The following is an 18,015-nucleotide window of genomic DNA, read 5'->3' as shown; positions in this document are numbered from 1 at the left end:
TTTCATTTTAGTGACCACAGTATTTTCATTGCTTGACAACCCTACAGGCAACTACATGCCTGTGGCTGGAAAACAACATTGTGATTAATATAAATCAAACAGAGGGACTTGTGGAGGAAGAAGATTCACATAAATTTAAAGAAAAGATTGTTAGATGTTGGCTTTTGGATTGAGTAAGCGCTTGCGTCCTGGTCACCCCAGAATATGAGCTTGACTCTATTAATACACATGAGGTGAAGCTTGGACGAGAGCTAGCAGAAGTGACGTAGCAAGTGGTTACACAAGTGGTCATGTGGTGGTGCAGCTGAAGAATTTGCCAGTCTCCAGGAGCTGGGATCTGACAGCGCTGACCTCGGCCCCGGTGTGAGTCAGAAAAGCTGGAAAAAGAAAACCCGGAAGGCTCTGTCCTCATTCCAGAGAGACGGGATGAACGGAGGGACTGAGCTTGTGAGGCTAGAGTGGTCTGAAATTGTGGGTGACATTTTTGGGGTTTTAATTCCAGCAGTGGGAATTTCTTTAAATGCTTATGGAATTCGGAAACTGTCCACAGTGGTTGATCGCTTATCGACAAATACCGCAGGAGGGTTTCTTTTGGTGAATACGGAATTAAGTGCCGTACGTGCCATGTCTATGCAAAATCGACTTGCCCTTGATATTCTTTTGGCTAAAGAGGGTGGAGTTTGTGGAATTTTGAAAGTTCAACATTGTTGCACTTACATTCCTGACGAAAGTAAAGACTTGAAGGTCTATATTAAAAATATTACTGATTTGCATGAAGATTTAGTACCACTTGAAACTGGGAGTTTATGGACTAAATTAGCTAATAAAATGATAGCTGTTAAGGATTTTATTGCAAAAATAGGTAGTACTATTATAGGTAGAATATTGTTTCCTTTGTCTTGTATAATTGTTGCGTTACTGATACTAAGATTGGTGTGTGTGTGTTGTAAAAACAGGAGAGGGAAGGAGAAATTGAAAAATGAAAAGAAAAACAAGAATTCGAAACTTTCAAAAAGAGAACCAGAAGAGATTGAACTAGAGGAATTGAGGGAGAGTGTTTATTTAGAGACAAAGGGCCTCATGTAGGTAAATAAATTTTACCGGTTCTTAAATACCGAGCCGTACCGAATCGGTAAATTAGAATCGGTAAGTTATATGTAGGTAAAAATTCGGTAACAGTTACCGATTCGGTAACATTCGGTAAATACGAATCGGAATTCACCGATTCGGTAAATACCGAGGTGATAATTACCGATTCGGAAAATACCGAGGTGGTATCTACCGAATCGGAAAATACCGAGGTGGTATCTACCGATTCTGAAAATACCGAATCGGTACGTACGGATTCGGTAAATAACATCACATGACTTGACGAAACAGCTAATCCTGTGCAACGACAGCCCACCCAACCAGGAACTGCCCACACCCAGGCAGGTGTACACAATTAGCCGAAGTGGCCACACCCAGGCAGGTGTACATAATTAGCCGACCCTGGAGAGGCCTGGAGTGCAGAGGAGAGGCAGGGAGCAGTTGCATGTGCGAGCGGGAAACGAACAGCATGTCCAGCCAGAGAACACAGAAAGACGGAGGGGAAAGGAGGAGGAAGCTCAAATTCAGCCCCAAGGAACTCCAGGTGCTGGTGGAGGAGGTGGTGAAGCAGCACCAGAAGCTGTTTGGGAGGCAATCCCTGCAAGTGCCTGAGGCCGAAAAGCGCAACATATGGCTGGCCATCCAGGCGCAGGTCAATGCTGTGGGAGTGACCCACAGGGACATTGAGGTCCTCAAAAAGCGCTGGTATGACCTGAGGATTGTGACCAAGAGGAAGATGGGCGACATCCAGAAGGAGGCCAGCCAGACCGGAGGTGGAACCAACAGGGCACCTGCCCTCACCGAACTGGAGGAGCTGGTGGCGGCCACACTCGAGCAAGAGAGCGTCGTGGGTCTTGGGGACGCCGACAGCTCTGCCAGAGCCGCAACACACCAAGGTAAGACGAAAGCACAGCAATGTAGCCTCCCCTACCCCTATCCCACATCCCCCATTGTGAAACGAGAATCACACTGCAGTCCACACGTGTCAGTGCAGACAGGCAATGCATTCCGGGAGATGTAGTCAGGGCAACACTAACCATGACGTAAATGTCACAGGGCAACAAGGCATGTCACGCACTCGAGGCACAAGGAGACAGAGGACAGATTGGAATGTGAAATGATTTATTGTGACACTTGCAATGCGGCCCTTCGGGGACACTGAGCCAATGTTGTTTTTCTGTCCACAGATGTGACATCATGCAGTACAGGGCATGCTGCAGGGGAGACGGCACACCGGCCACAAAAATCACCTCTAGCCAGCACGAGTTCAGACCAGGGAGCAGGCCCACTTGCAGCCGCACCACCTACGCAGCCAGCCTCGCCGCACACAGAGCCAGCATCACCTCACCGAGAGCCAGCATCACCACCACCAGAGCCAGCATCGCCACTCATGTTCGATTCACCGGCCACATCTCCGCTTGCAGGTGTGAGAATGAGGAGGCGTCCAGCAGCCAGGCTACGAGCCTTAGACACCTCGTCAGACGACAGCATGGGCCCAGAAGACCGCACCGGGCCCCAGGAAGGGAGCCATCCCACTGTGCCCCACACCTCACAGGCAGCACAGACGGGAGCAAGAGGGCGCCGCAGGTCGCGTGTCCAGAGTCCACCAGCACCCACTGACGGCCATGGTGTCTTCTTGGGGCTCGAGGGCCAAATGTTGAAGCAACAGCGCCTGCAATCAAAGGCAGTTATGTCAGTCCAGAGGCACATGCGGGTGATGAAGACAAGCTTAGTCAACATGGACACAAACATTGGCGGCATGGCTGCGGGCATTCGGGACATGTCCCAGTCAATCCAGCAGTTGTGCAGCAAATTAGATGCTGACATCGAAGCACGGCGCCGGGAACGCCAGCGAAGGGACACTACCAGCAGGGCACTCAACCGTCTGGCAACTGCGACTTCCCTACTTTGCCGGCGCTCTGTGACGATGCAGGAGGGCCTAACACAGTGCTGCAGCGACCTGTCTCGGGGGATGGTGCAGGTGACAAGTGCACTAGGGGTGCTATTGAGTAGTCAGGCGTCGACAACTGCTGCAGGGGATGCTGCGGAGAGCATCGACACCAGCAGCAGCATCACACCCCCCGTCCCCGAAGCACGCAGGAGCAGCAGGCGGCTTGGGGTTGGCTCTAGTGAGGATGCACAGGCCGTGCAATCCACCACTGCAGCGCGTATGCGCAAACATTGATGTGGCCCTGCTTATCCACTTGCCATTGGGTGACGTAACCCTGGACATACTCATTGTATAGATGGCATATTGCCAGATTGGCCTGTTCATGTGTTCATGGCGTGGTGCCACATTAAACTACGTCATGACTTCTCACAACTCGCTGTGTCCCCTCACTTACTCAGAAATAGTTGCATGTGATCTCTGCCCGTCTCTCTCTCCCATCGACTGCAGTTGGCACTCTAGCTGCGCTGCCCTCTGGCTGGCCTGACTCATCCTCGTTGTCCTCAACATATGTTAGTTCCACATCTGTACCTTTTTTCGTGGCAAGGTTGTGCAGCATTGCACAAGTGGCAATTATCTTGCAGCAGGTGATGGGTTTGTACTGGCGTGCGCCTCCGCTCTTGTGGAGGCAGCGGAACCTGCTCTTCAGTAGTCCAAACGTGCGCTCCACCACATTGCGTGTAGATTTGTGGGCCACGTTGTATCGTCTCTCACTCTGGGTTGCTGGGTGTAGGTAGGGAGTGAGGATGAATGACCGGCATGCATATGCACTGTCGCCTGGATGAGTAAAAGGGAACCATCAGTTACATGCCTCTATACACTCTGATTTGCAGGTTTCAAGGGGCGTCACTGTTACTTACCCAGCAGGTATCCCTCTCCGAATTCTCCGGCACTCAGTCGTGTGTATATCCCACTATTCTGGAAGATGTAAGAGTCGTGGGTGCTCCCAGGAAACTTTGCAACAATATCTGTGATGATGTTCCCTGCATCACAGATCACCTGCACATTGATGGAGTGGGTGGACTTCCTGTTCCTGTAGATGTGCTCTGTATCAGCTGGTGGACAGATTGGGATGTGTGTACCATCAATACAGCCGATGACATGGGGGAACTGTGCCATGTGATAAAAGTCTGTTTTTGTTTTCTGCAGTGCAGCCTGTGTGTTTGGGAAGCTTATGTAGTGGTGCATTCTCTGCATCATGGCATCCAGGAACTTCCTGAAGAAACGGGACAGGCAACTCTGGGATACACCACCCACCGCAGCTGTCACCACCTGATAACTGCCGGATGCCAGTAGATGTAGGCTGCAGAGCACCTGCACATGTGGTGGTATGGCGTGCGCCCTTCTTGTTGGCTGGTCCAGGAGTGGGTGCAGGTCCCTTATCAGGTCCATGATGGTTTCGGGGTGTAGCCTGTACCTCTCATGTATCTCTGCATCAGTCAGCTGGAATAGTGTGATGCGCTGTCTGTAGATTTGTTCCTCCCGTCGCCACACCCTCAGTCCTGCTGCCTGTAGACGTAGGCGCCTTGCAATGACGTACATGGCGGCCATGTTGTCCACGCTGTTGCATTTTGGGATTGCTTATGTGCATTGTTGATGGTTACCACCTGCTTTCCATCCGTGTTAATTACCGACTCTTATTTACCGATTTTCCTGGATTTCTTAATTACCGACTGCTCCTACATGTCATTTTAGATTTTTACCACTTCATATTTACCACTTCATATTTACCGATTCGTTAATTGTGTATTCGGTAAATATGATTCGGTATTTTAGAATTCGGTAACTATGAATCGGTATTTACCGCCTCATATTTACCGAAAAGTGGTTTTTGGACTCCTACATCTCACTTGTCTGAATACCGGTCGGTAACGGCATATTTACCGAAAATCGGCCGTTACCGACCGGTATTTCGCTACCTACATGAGGCCCAAAGAGAGATGATGAAAGAGTGACTGGTGTTTAATGTTGTCTAAAGGGAAGAGACATTTCTGATTTCCTAAGATGGGACTAAATTTTCACTAATTTTTTTTTTTTGTGGGTTTATTTGGTGATAAAATCACCAAAGGGGGGATTGCTGGAGCAGAGTTTTCTTTTAGAAAATTCTGGGGCTTTTGAAGCTCTGGCATGTCTATGCGTTTTATTAATTTTATTAATAAATAACAATTAATTATTTGTCTTGTGCAAGTATGTTTCACTAATGTGGAAGCAGGCAGCATTAGGCTGGTGTGGGGGGGGGCTCTTAGTGTTGGCCCTGCTTTTTTTCTCAGTACTGCTCTGTTTCACCCACGTTGTCTGCTCAACTGTGGCTCCTACCCTGCCTCCACACAGCTCCCGCCCTGCCCTGCTCCCCCTCAGATGCATTAGTCATTCCTCTGCCTGTGTTAGAGTCCAAGAGGGAGAGGCGGAGAAAGTTTAAAGGAACTGGACCAAGTGATAAAGTCCCCCAAGGCTTGAAAAACATTTAAAATTATCCCAGCCAGGAACTATTTTACCTCATCTCCCAGACCAGTCTGTTTTAATCAGCCTGGCCCTCATAGTCCGGATTGAAGCATTTAAAGAGCTTGGAAAGACTAACCTCCACCTTCAATCTCACTTGAGCTGCCACTCAAGAATTTACAGTAAGAGGGAGGGATTTTTGTGATCTTCTGGAAGGCGTTAGTGTAGTAGCATTAGCAAGCTGCAGAGGTGTGAGAAACCTGAGTGGCCAGGGGAGGTGGCCGTGCCAGTGCAGGGGTCATCCTGAAGATTTGCTAGCATTTTCTACAGAGACCCAAAATAAAAACCAGGAGATCTCGGGCTTCTCCACTATTAGTGCATCATGGCTTATAAGAAACAGAGATCCCGAACAATCCGTATGAAAAGATTGGGCAAGGTTCAATCTGCAAGAAAAAGTACGTGTAAATCATCTCATATTGGAGCAGTTTTGGTAAATCCAGAAATAACAAAAAAATCCCAATATTCCAAAAATGACCAATTCAACAGTAACAGTTAAATATGGAAAATTACAGGAACAGAATAACAACGGGAATCTTGAACTCAAGAAATCAAAAGGCAATCAAAGGGCAATAATAGTTAAAGGGCAATAATAATCTGAAACTTGATGAAGAACAAGAAAGAAAACAGGCAATTGAATATACAAAAACCGTAGAGCATCAGGAGCTTCAGGAACCAGAACCTCAAAAAGCAGAAGAGGCACCTACCTTCAATACCAGAGTCAGATTTTGCCTTACCGGAAATAAACTACAATCCCGGTTTGCCCTCAGAGGTATCTAATAAGACAAAAGAGACATTGCGTTTATTTAATAGTGCACCAAGTAATATTTCGGATCTGATATAAAACTTCTTGCAATCTCCAGAATTTCCGCTAATCAATACTTTGCAATCACCCAATAGGCAAGATCCTATATCCAGCGTTTTTTTTACATTGCAGAAGATTTTGGAATCTATATTGGCTCTTTTGGAACTCTGATCAGATTTTGGAAATGCAAACAGGAATATTGCAATACATAGTGTATAAAAATAGGAAAAACAGCGGAACCAAAATCTTCAAACTTCAATAAGACAATTTTAAAAATGTGATGGAGAAAAAGAACAGTGTCCTAAATTTTCATCCCATTTGATAACCATCCTCCAACAAAAAAGCAAATGGCAACTCAAACTAATACAGCCTCTTTAAAAAAAGAAATAAATAGGGTCACAATATATTTAAGGATTCCATAAGTGAAAGCAATTCACAAGAAGCTGTTTAATTTTTTCCAATTTTCAATCAGAGAGCCACTAAACCAACCAATTAAAAATGAAGAAATCTCCCCTGGATCTCTGTCTATAAGGGAGTCAGTTTGTATGTCAGATCAAAAGGAAAAGAGAAATAAAACGAATTGGAAAAAATAAGAAAAATAATAATAAAAAAGCAAAACGTCGATTCTCGAAGCAAACAACAAGGAATCTAAAAGCTTCACAGTCCCAGAAGGGAAAGTGTCATCAGATGTACACATCTTGAAGACCCCTGAATTCATTCAAAATATAGATCAGCATCTACCATCACAGGAAATCAAAGAAGATCAGAAAGAACTAAATCCATTGCAGCCAAATTTTTTCATAAAACATAAAAGATCATCAGTGCAGAATCTACCCAGAAACCACAAACTCAATCTTCTGTTGGGAATTCAAATGGTAAGGGAGAGCAGACTGACTCTTGTACTTTAGAAATAATGGATTTATTCCCCACAAGAAAAGACTCTCTGAACCGTGGGAAAAGAGTCAATCTATTGCACAAGATCCATTTACTTCACTCACACTCACAACCTCAAAAGTTAATAGCTTACCCGAACAAACTTCAACTTACGGTGGCAAACTGTTGAGTTTTGGTCCAATGTGATCCCTTCAATCGTCCTAAAAGAGAGTTACATCCTCCACAAAAATGGATTTGATTTAGTCGAAGTTAAAGAAAATGTAAAACAGCAAAAAAATCCAAAGGAGAAGAACGAGAGCAATACTCCCCATGATAATCAAACATTTTCAGGCCCCGTAACTCAAAAGTATGTACCCGAAGGAACCTTAACAATCTCGATTAAAGACAGAGAGTGACAAATCTGGATTTATGATTCTAAAAAAGTAGAGACACAAACAAATGAAAATTCTTGGTCTTGGATCTTCAGTAATTTGAATAGTAACAAACAGGGAAAAGCAAATAAATTTCCTTTTTAGCAGAAGCTTGAAAATTGTCTCTTGCAACATCGTCTGGAAAGATACGGAAAAGTAAGCCTCTATTCTGGGAAACTCTCAGCAATAGTGATTTTGCAAGAAACATGGGCCTTAGAAACCTCTGTTCAAAAAGATGACTTTGTGAATGATGTTCCAACAGAGGCAGTGAGAAAGGGCCATGCAAAGGGAGGTCTCGAAATTCTCTTGAGAAAGAAATCTATTGAGATCTGGAAGTAATTGATAAGTACCTCTTGAACGTCCAATGCATCAAAATCAAGCACTGGAAAAAAAAGCTGGACACCATCCATGATTTGCTTATTTTTAACATATGCATCACACCTGGAACCCCATATGATTATTTAATGGAAAACACATTTGAATAGAATCAACTATAAATCCAAAGGGTATCCTCCGGTAATAATCGCTGGGGACTTCAATGGAAAAATCTCAAATGCCCTGCTGGTCAATTGGAGGATTCATACACAAGATGCAGCTCTGTCTATCCCCTTACCTATAACTCCAACACAGATAATTACTCCTTACCTCAGTGTCCACAATAAATGGAGTCATTTTAAATGGAAGAGTAGAAGGTAATAATCCCGCTGCATTTACGAGAATAGGTAATCATAGCTCTTCAATCGTAGACTATATAATATGTAGTCTGGATCTATTCGGAAAAGTGCAAACACTCAGTATAGAAAGAACACATGAAAATAATCATGCAATTTTATACTTGGGAGTAGAAGTTCTCATGCAATCTACTCTCACATGGTCTTCAAGTTCTATGAACGGCCTCGCTGAAGCAGGCTCCAAAAATAGAATTCTAAAGCAATCAATAAAATTAATAATGCAATTATTTTTACACAGTAAGATCTTTTTTAAAACGAAGTGGACCCTATAACAAGCTATAAAGACACTATTTCCTCGGTGGTGGCTACCCTTCAGGAACAATCAAAAGGACAAGATAAGGTCATGAGGTATGCAAAAGTAAAGTGTCAAGATCATGAATCATTATAACTCAAAACATCTCTGGGATCAGATGGAAAGAAATTACAAAATTGAAGAAAATCAGACAATGGAAAAAAGGAAAAAATTGTCAAGATCAAAACTGGGTTTATAGCCGAATGGCAGTAAAATGTAAAAATAGTAGGGCATTCAAGAGTTTAGTAGCTAAAGAAATGGGGACAATGAAACCTCTACAAGTATCTTCAGTATCATCAGCTGACTGGGAAAAATATATTAATGATTTGTATAAACCAAATTCACAGAATCCTGAAAAATCATGTCAACCATTCCACAGGAAGAAGAAAAAGAATCTAGATATCCTAGCCCCAACAGCTAAGCAAATAGCCCATTATATAAAGGTCACTAGATCTTCTACAGCAATAGATCCAGATACAATTCTGATTACAGTTCTTCTAAGTAATATGGAGGAGTGGAGCACATTTATAGCCCCCCTATACTTCACTGTTTTGCAACTGGAAAAATTCCAAAATCTTGGCTGAGGAGCATCCGAAATATTGCTTTGCTGGACGCCACCAGGAAGATTTTTGCAGCCTGTGTCCTGGAACATTTGAAGGATTGGGCCTTTTCCAGAGGAGTGATCCCTATGACACAGGCCAGTTTTCGCCCAAAGCATTCTGTAATAAACAATATTGCGGTCCTTCAAATGGTTATCAACAAATATGTAGTGTCTAAATTACAGGTTGTCTCCTGTATTTTTATCGATTTTACTACCACTTTTGAAAGTGTGGATAGACCAACACTCTGGAAGAAGTTGGAGAGGTTAGGAATACCTAATGATCTACTCACAATAATTATATCATTACACACAGCAACATGATGTAGAGTCTAAAAGGGGGAGAAAAGTGATTAACACGATCGATATCCACATCAAATTGTTCAAAACAAGGCTGTCCTCTGGTCCCCATCTTATTTTCTCTCTCTATAAGCGATCTTCCAGAGTATTTCGTAAAAAATCAATAATCTCCACCAAAAATAGCATTTAGTAATATCCACATTTTAATGTACGTCCATAATGTTGTGATTTTAGATCTCACACCAAAAGGCCTACAAAGAAATGTAATTGCACTAAATGGCTATAGAAAATAAAATATCTTGATTCCAAATACATCTAAAACCAGAGTCTCTCCATTTAGAGTAAAAAGCAATTCCTTCTTTTTTAATTGGACATTAGGAGGAAATTCCTTAGAGATCGTTAAAGAATACACTTACCTGGGGCAAATTTTTTCTCAAACTTTACAAAATGTCTCTCATTTTCAGCATATAGGACGTAAGGCAGATGCCCATGCTGGTGCATTACAGAGGTTGCAGTTTTCCACCGGGAATAGACATTTTCAATCCCTACTCGAGGATTATTGTATAAAAATTCCCCCTATTTCATCGTATGCCCTTGAATATATTTCGGTTAATACTTGGCAACCAGTAAAAGTGAGGGAAGGGAACTTATTATGTAAATTATAAAAAGTTAACCAAGCATTCCCAGTTCAAGCATTACACCTAGAGTTATCTTTAGATAGCTCTTATGCTACAGCCTTCTCCAGTATAATACGATGGGCATATAATCTCCTGCACGCTGACCGAGGATCTCTAAGGAATATATTAAAATCGGAGACTTTTACAGATGAGTCGTTGCAATTTACTTTTAATAAGAAACTTAGTATTGCTTTTAATTTGTCACATTGCACAATAGCACTTTTAAAAGTTTGGGCACCAACACATTTAAAGCTTTTTTTTAAAGAATTTGACACCAAGAACAAGCTTTGATGTGGACGTAGAACACTGTTCTCAACTAAAACATTATGCACAATTCGTAGAAAGTAAAGACTATAAATCTCTGCAGCGATACATAAGCTTTGCACTAGAACACAGGGCCCGGCGCTGCATCCTTTTAGTGCAGTTAGGGATCCTCCCACTAAAGGTATTTAAATACAAATGGAATAATCGTGAACTAAAACAGGAATTTGTGATTTGTATGATGGAGGAGTGCAATATGTACTTCATGTACTGTTAGTTTGTCCAAATCCGATTCTGGTTGAGGCTCGGCATTGGTATATAAAGCCCATCTGATTTAGACATAATGTCTCTACTGCACGAGGTTTAATTACGCTCTGTAAATTGCCACCTGATGAATTTGACTGTTTTAACCTGTTTTAAATTTTAAAGAGTTTTTTAAATTGGTTTTAAAGCTGAAACATCATAACTGTTTTAAGCAAATCTGTTTAGTATTTGTTGACCTTAAAATAAATACAAATCTTGAATCTTGAATCGAATCTAAAGAAAAAAACATGAACTCCTTAGCTGCTGAGGCTTTCTCCACTCCAGTTCTGAGCTCTATTTTAGATATTACAGCACTTCTTATCAGGTTGATTTTGGGTATATTAGGTAGTAGTAATTTTGTGGATCTCCCAGATTCCCTGACTGTTTCTCACAGAAATGTGAGGAAAATGCATGATTTTAGCCAAAGTTTGAAGTCTGTGGGGCATTCTCTATTGGAACATGTAGTGGAATTCATGCAAGATGTACCATCCTGAACTGCTGGAGCTCTATGTTTAAGAAATGGAAGCATACATAGGGAGCTCTGGTTGCTGGTTGTTGTAGAGCCCAAAAAGGGCAACGTTCACCATGGCAGGTGAAAACAAATTGAATTTACATCCTTTCTGCCAGCGCCTATGTCAAAATTGTTCCCATGAGAAATGCAATTTCCTTTTGCTCGCCATGTGGATAATGATAGCTGAGGCTTTAAAGAAAAGGGTGAGGCTTTGTGTCAGGACAAGAGTGTTCATTTAATTATCACTGATACAGATTGGAGTAAATCCCCCAATTTTGCCCACTCGGAGGGGGGTAGATGAGAAAGACTTTTAGGCCTGTTATGGGGCGGAAGCGCAACTCTATGCAGGGTTGGACATTGCTTTTATGTAAATAATAGCCCTGGAGTCAAGTGGGCTTTTTGTCCCATAAGGGGCAGATTGAGGGTAAATACCCTGAGGGCAGAGATAAAGCTCAGGCTATAATGGGTCGGGGCATGGCCCAATGCCTGGTCAGATCGCCACACCCCATCTTTTTCTTTACCATTTTTCCTTGGCATCAAGTAAATCGTTTGCACTTATCCACGGTCATGGGGTCATCCCCTAAGAAATGTCTTTCCTAGTATGGTGTGGGGGAGTCTTGCTTGGGGATCGCTGTCCTGGGTCCGAGGAATTAATTTAGGAGACATTGACCCCTTTCCAGCTGTAACTCTCCTGCACAGGATAGACATTTATGCCCGAGCACCAACCAATGTGAAAGAAGATAGTGCCTAATGACGCGGTCTGATTTCAGTTTTGACAATGAGAGATCAGCACAGTGCCTGTGTTGCTCGTCATTGTACCAGAACCAGGACTCTTTTTCTGGATCAGAATTATCAAAGATTGTTGTAAGATTTGTTTTTAATTCCAGTAGACAATCATCTAAATCAATGGCCACATGTTACATTTCATATAATTATTAAATCAATGTGTAGAATTTGTTTTCTGCCTTTTGCCAACTGATACTAAGTTGATACATTGCTTATCTCTGGTTTCTTTCTTGCCCCAGTTTTCAGAAAGTTCACAAGTTCAGTTATAGTGATGCATTACCTTGGAGCCCACTATTAGCTGCCCTGGCCAGCTGTCACTCACTTATCTTTCTGGATGGTAAACCGCAGGGAGATCCACTGGACCTAAAGATGTTTGAAGGAACCAATTGGGTAATGTAGAATAATCAATATATGCAAATAAACATTTTGTGATTGTGGAGTCATCCATCTAAATAAGAAGCATTAGCCTTTGTTACATATAGGCGGGAAACAGCAATCGCCACTCTTTGTGAACCATTCATGCCATTGCAACGAAAGCTTATCAACGCATGCAGCTTTACCAAACATGCCTTTACCACACAGTTTTTTTACCATAACCTGCCTTTAGGACACATGTCAATACCACCAAATGTAAGTATAAAGGTAAGTGTAATAAATGTATATTTTTTTGTGTTTTCTATCGCGCGAACAAGACCCTGATTAGGGTATCAGAGAGCTTCACAGTACAGAGCAAACAAGTCCAGGAACATTTAAGTAGGGTCCGAGATATACATATGTGGCAAATATGAGGTACGGCATAGAACACAATGATAGTGAATATAGTAGGTAGAGATGCAGTTCAAAGCAGTAGGGATAACTTCAAGTATGAACAAATCATATTAGCGAAGGTGTCATCACGGGCAACATAGATACGAGTTTATAGTAGTCAATTGTTTCAATGCAAGCAGGAGTGATATCGAGAGTAGAGCTTCCGTCGGAGTCGGAGAGGGGAAAGTCAGAGAGTTATCTGTTGCATGTTATAGTTAAGGGAGGAATTTGCTCATCAGGAAGGTTTTAGCTTCCTTTTTAAATAATGTCACAGAAGAGATTTTTCTGATGCTCGGAGGGAGTGAGCTCAATATTCTTGGCGCAGCCATGGAAAATACTCTGTCAAATCTTTTTTTTTTTGCTGAAGCTTGAAGGTTTCTGGAGTAGATTGTTGGAACTCCTAGAGTGTCAGTGTCCTCCAGATATAGTAAGTTTCTGGGCTAGATATTGGGGGGTTTTGTGGTGTAAAGCTTTATGTGCGATGCAGTCCATCTTTAGGTGTATTCTAGCTTTGTAGGGTAGCTAGTTGAGCGCCTTCAGGTGTGGCAAGATATGGTCAAATTTTCTAGATCCTTCACTAATGTTGATGACAATAGATCTGCATGGCACAGTGCACTGTCCCTATGTGGTGTCATCTGCAGGTTCTCAGCTGCTGTGTCAGGATGGCAGGGGAGGGGGGAACAATTCATGCAAACAACTTATTCTGCCGCTCAACCGAGAAGCCCAGACTTTAGACAGACAACCGGTGGGACCAGAAGAAGCAATATGCATGTGTGTGTGTGTATTTTTTGGGTGGCAAGATCGTTTTTAGGGTTTAGGGTGGGTATGGGTTTATGGGTGGTAATTTAATTTTAAGGGTTTAGGGTGGGTATTAGATTTTGGGTGGCAAGGGCATTTTTAAGGTTTAGGGTGAATTTGGGTTTTTGCACCTGAATTTTTAGGGTTTAGGGTGGGTATGGAATTAAGGGTTTAAGGTTTGCTATAATTGAACGAGGGGGGCTGCTCATACTATGTGGAGGTGTACCCAACCCTGGTACAAAGCTGTTTGCTGTGGCTTGGCGGGCCCCTTCCTCTTAATAAAAACACTGATAAAAATGTCTGGGTCCAGGGGATGGGGGCTGAAATCAGCTGAACCCGGCAAGTTGTCAGAGACCCCGCCCCCTTTAGCCACCACTCTGCAAGCATGCCACCTGGAGCACTACTAGTTGGGGAATTAAGTCCCCTTGGCTCCTGAGGGATCTTGGGTCCATCTACCCCTTCTGTTACCTCCATTAACTTCAACACAGCAGGGTTGCTGAGAGGTCATCAGAGGCCTTGCCCGCTTCCTCCACCACTCTGCAAACACACCTCCTGGTGCACTACTGGTTGGGGGGTGAAGTCCCATTACACGTTGTGGGTCCTTGGAGGCCAACAAGACCTTCTGTTTCCTTCAGTAAGTCCCACACTTCCTGATTGCTGAGAGCTGGTCGAAAGCCCTGCCCTCTTTTTACACCACTCTGCAAATGCAACTCCTGGTGCCCTATTGGTAAGGGGATGAATTCCTCTTGGATGCTGAGTGTCCCCAGGGGCCAATACGCCCTCCTGTTACCCGTTCCCTTTCTTCACCACTCTGTATACATGACTACTAGTTTAAAAAACTAGAACTGCACTAACAAAAACAACGGTTACAGGGATGTTATAGTTAGGCTCAGATTTCACTCATACAAAACCTGTGAAATTCAGCAGTTATAGCTACCTGAGCTAACTAGAGCTTACACCCCCACAATGTACTGACTTTGACCTTGCATATTACATTGCTCATTACATGGTCAGTGACATTACTGATGGCAATTCTGATGACATCAGCAATGGCATCATCCAGTGAGTGTAAGTGTTTTTCAAGAGTTCATGAATGTTAAACATGTATACTAAGCTACTAAAAAAGCTTAATTAGTACACTAGGTGTACTACTAATGAGTGATGTTACTTTTAACATATAATGTGTGAGTAGCTTTGTATATCTATGTGTGAGTGAGTGTCTGTGTGGCTATATAGGTGTATGAGTGGGAGGGTAAGTAGCTGTGTGGATGATTGAATGTCTGTGGCTGTATTGGTGAGAGAGTGGTTGTGCCAGTGGCAGTATGGGTGTGCATGTGAGGAACTGTATGGGTGAGTCTATGGGTGTCTGAAAGGCTGTATGAGTGAGTGACTGGGTGTGTAAGTGTGCTGTATGGGTGAGTGAGTGGCCCTTTGAGTGGGATTTTGGTTAATTGAGTTGGTGTGAGAATGTGCGTGGATGTGTGAATGGGTATGTAACTGGTTGTGTGGGTGTGTGAGTGAGTGTGTGTTATTAGTTGTAAGGGTGAGGGAGTGGCAGTGTACAGAGTCTGTATGGGTGAGTGGATTAGCCTGTATAGGTGAATAAGTGGGTGTAATAGCTGTATGGGTTAGTAACTAGTTTAATGAGAAGTGTGGGTGAGTGAGTGGCTGTGTGAGTGGCTGTATGAGTGAGTGAGTGGGTCAGTGACTATATATATAGACAACCAAAAAGGAAGTATTTAGAAGGTAACTATAAAACCTCTTTTAATTCTCAAATATATATATATATATATGTGTATATATATATATATATATATATTACCTACTGGCGGTCGCCAGTAGGTAGTTATAGTTAGGACCCCTTTTCCATAGGAAATCCGCAACATTCTATTTTGAATAACTTTGGCGCCGGTTGACGAATCCTCGTGAATTTCTCAAAATAGGTGGGGCGCTACGCTCCGCTCCTACCCTGAAAGTCTCGGGGGGATTCGTCAAGCGGGGGCTGAGATAAAAGGGGGGTCCCAAAACGCATTTTTCCCATGCATTTTTCCATAGGACCTTTAGACAGGGCTACAGCCCGAACGGCTGAACAGAATTACTAGAAATTTGGCAGAGAGGTAGTCCCTAGGTCAAGGAAGTGCCTTTTGTAGGTTTGGTGTAAATCTGTTCAGTAGATTCTGAGAAAATAGCCTTTAAATCAATATATATATCTGAGCCAGCTTACGGTACGCTTACCGTAAGCTTACCGTACGCGTACGGTGGCGTGCGCGAGTGCGATTCTGATTGGCTCTTAGATCTTAGTAAACATTCTAATCGGCCGAAACCAGGAAGCGGCGGCCGCCATTTTGTGTGTTTCACTCAGAAAAAAAAGAGTGATAACAAGAAAAGGGGGCAAGGAGGAGAGTTATAGACCCCCTTACATTTGTGAGGGGGTCAAAGAAGGACAGAAAAGTACAAAGAAAACATTTATTGATTTTTAAAAAAATCACGGGGTACGCATACGGTAAGCTCACCGTACGCGTACGGTAAAAAAATAAAATAAAAGAAATGAAATGCAGATTGCAGTGTTTAGATATTAGGGGGCTCTAAAAAGAGCCGTTGTGTTTATGAAGTGATTTTTTATTGGTACCTACAAGTAAGTACCGATGCAGAGTCTAAGGTTCAAGAGGAAGACTCTGTTCCCTTCATCATTGAAGTGCACACCATCTCCTCTATAAATGTCTTGCATGTCATAACGCAAGTTGTTGTGGTAAATGGCACCCATACCATAGTCACGGAGGAAAGCAGAAACAGATTTGTTGACGTGCTTTCTTGCTTTGTCAATTTGCGGACAGAAATGATTGGACCAGTTCCATTTTTGCCTTTGGCATATGTTGGAAAACACAAAGGCAGTTTTAGGGAAAAGAGAAAACAGTTGTGCAAAGGTGTCCTTCATAAGCATTTCCAGACCTACCCCAGTCAAAGTGCCTAGATCATTGCCACCACAGTGCACTATTATGAGGTCAGGGTGTTGGATTTGCATGAAGGATTTGACCAATGGCATCAATTGGTGCCACTTTAACCCTCTCTGACCAATCCATTTAATGTCTACATTTGGCAAAGCAAGGTCTCTCACCATATCTGTTTTCTCTGCATACTTTTCACTCCAGAAGACATAGCTGTGCCCTACAATCCACACTGTGAACATCTTCAAATGAGAACTGGATGCACTCAGGAGGTGTAATTCAGTAGAATGGCAATATGAAAAGAAAGACAGTTTGGAAATGGAGGCATACATATTTTTTTCAAAAAAAAAAGAACTGATTGGCTGTTTCATACCAAACTAGGCTGTATGTGTAAATTTATAGAAGCATGTTTTGTATTGGTACAGAAAAATGTGTTACCAAAGAACAGTACTATGGATTTGCTGTAAGGTTTGAAAAGTCAAGCACTCTTGCTCTGTGGAATTGAAACATTGTTTGGCGAACTTCTGACCTAACTCCACACAGCAGTGTTCCATGAGCTGTTGCTATGGTAGCAGGCAGAAGTCAAGTTGGGGGAAGGGTACTTTAAGAAAAGGGTTGGTTTTCAACCAATAGAAATGTGTGATTACATTTGAAAAAAAGGGGGAAGCACTGAGATTTGAAACTTACATGTATATGTGTGGAAAAATAGAGGGAAACTTTGCCATTTTCTGGTTCTGCTGAGAGGAGAGAGGTGTAGAGAACAGAGATCCTGGCTCTGATAATCTGCTGTTTGAGTGCCACATTTCTTTCACAACTAACTAATTTTAAAGGTGAGTTATGAGTTTGAGAGGGGATGTATATGGTAAATTAAGAAATGAATAATAGAATTGGAATTCCTTTTGTTGAAGTTGTGTTTATTATTTTCTGTTTTGGGAGAAATTTAAATGTGAGGAACATGTAAAATAATATGGACTATTTTTCATGATAAATTAAGGTGTACTGGTAAAAATAAGGAATACTTTAAGGGTTTGAGGTTGCAGTCAGTAATGCAAATACATTCAGCATCACTAAGGCTGGTTGCCGTTCCTGGAGTGTAGGCAGTCACCGAGGATACACATGGTGGTGGTCTGAAAAAGCAGTCCGGACATGGGCTTTTAAAAAAATCTGAAAAGTGGTTTCATAATGTGTCAGTCTGTAAAAGTGATTTTCACTTGCCAAAAAAAAGAGCAGTAAGTGTGCATTCAAATTGGCAAAGAAATTTCGTTTTGTGACTAATGTGAAAACATGACTCTGTGTGCAAATAGGAATTACAGGCAGAGATTTATTGCGTTTTGCTCTGGTGATTTCACAGTTGCATTAGTAGG

General features: G+C 42.6%; 1 protein-coding gene across 3 annotated transcripts in view; it reads left to right on the top strand.

Moving 5' to 3' along the window:
• LOC146788638 (putative cation-transporting ATPase 13A4) overlaps positions 1–18,015 on the top strand; it is a 619,876-nt gene that overhangs the window by 230,535 nt on the left and 371,326 nt on the right. For all 3 annotated transcript variants that reach the window (XM_085635832.1, XM_085635831.1, XM_085635830.1), the window contains one exon: positions 12,341–12,491. In XM_085635832.1, the coding sequence (XP_085491958.1) occupies positions 12,341–12,491 (151 nt within the window). The remainder of the gene's footprint in view (positions 1–12,340; positions 12,492–18,015) is intronic.

The sequence above is a fragment of the Triturus cristatus genome, chromosome 11, assembly GCF_964204655.1.
Source record: "Triturus cristatus chromosome 11, aTriCri1.1, whole genome shotgun sequence".
NCBI classification, from domain to species: domain Eukaryota; kingdom Metazoa; phylum Chordata; class Amphibia; order Caudata; family Salamandridae; genus Triturus; species Triturus cristatus.
This window is presented reverse-complemented; position numbering and strand designations above follow the sequence as displayed.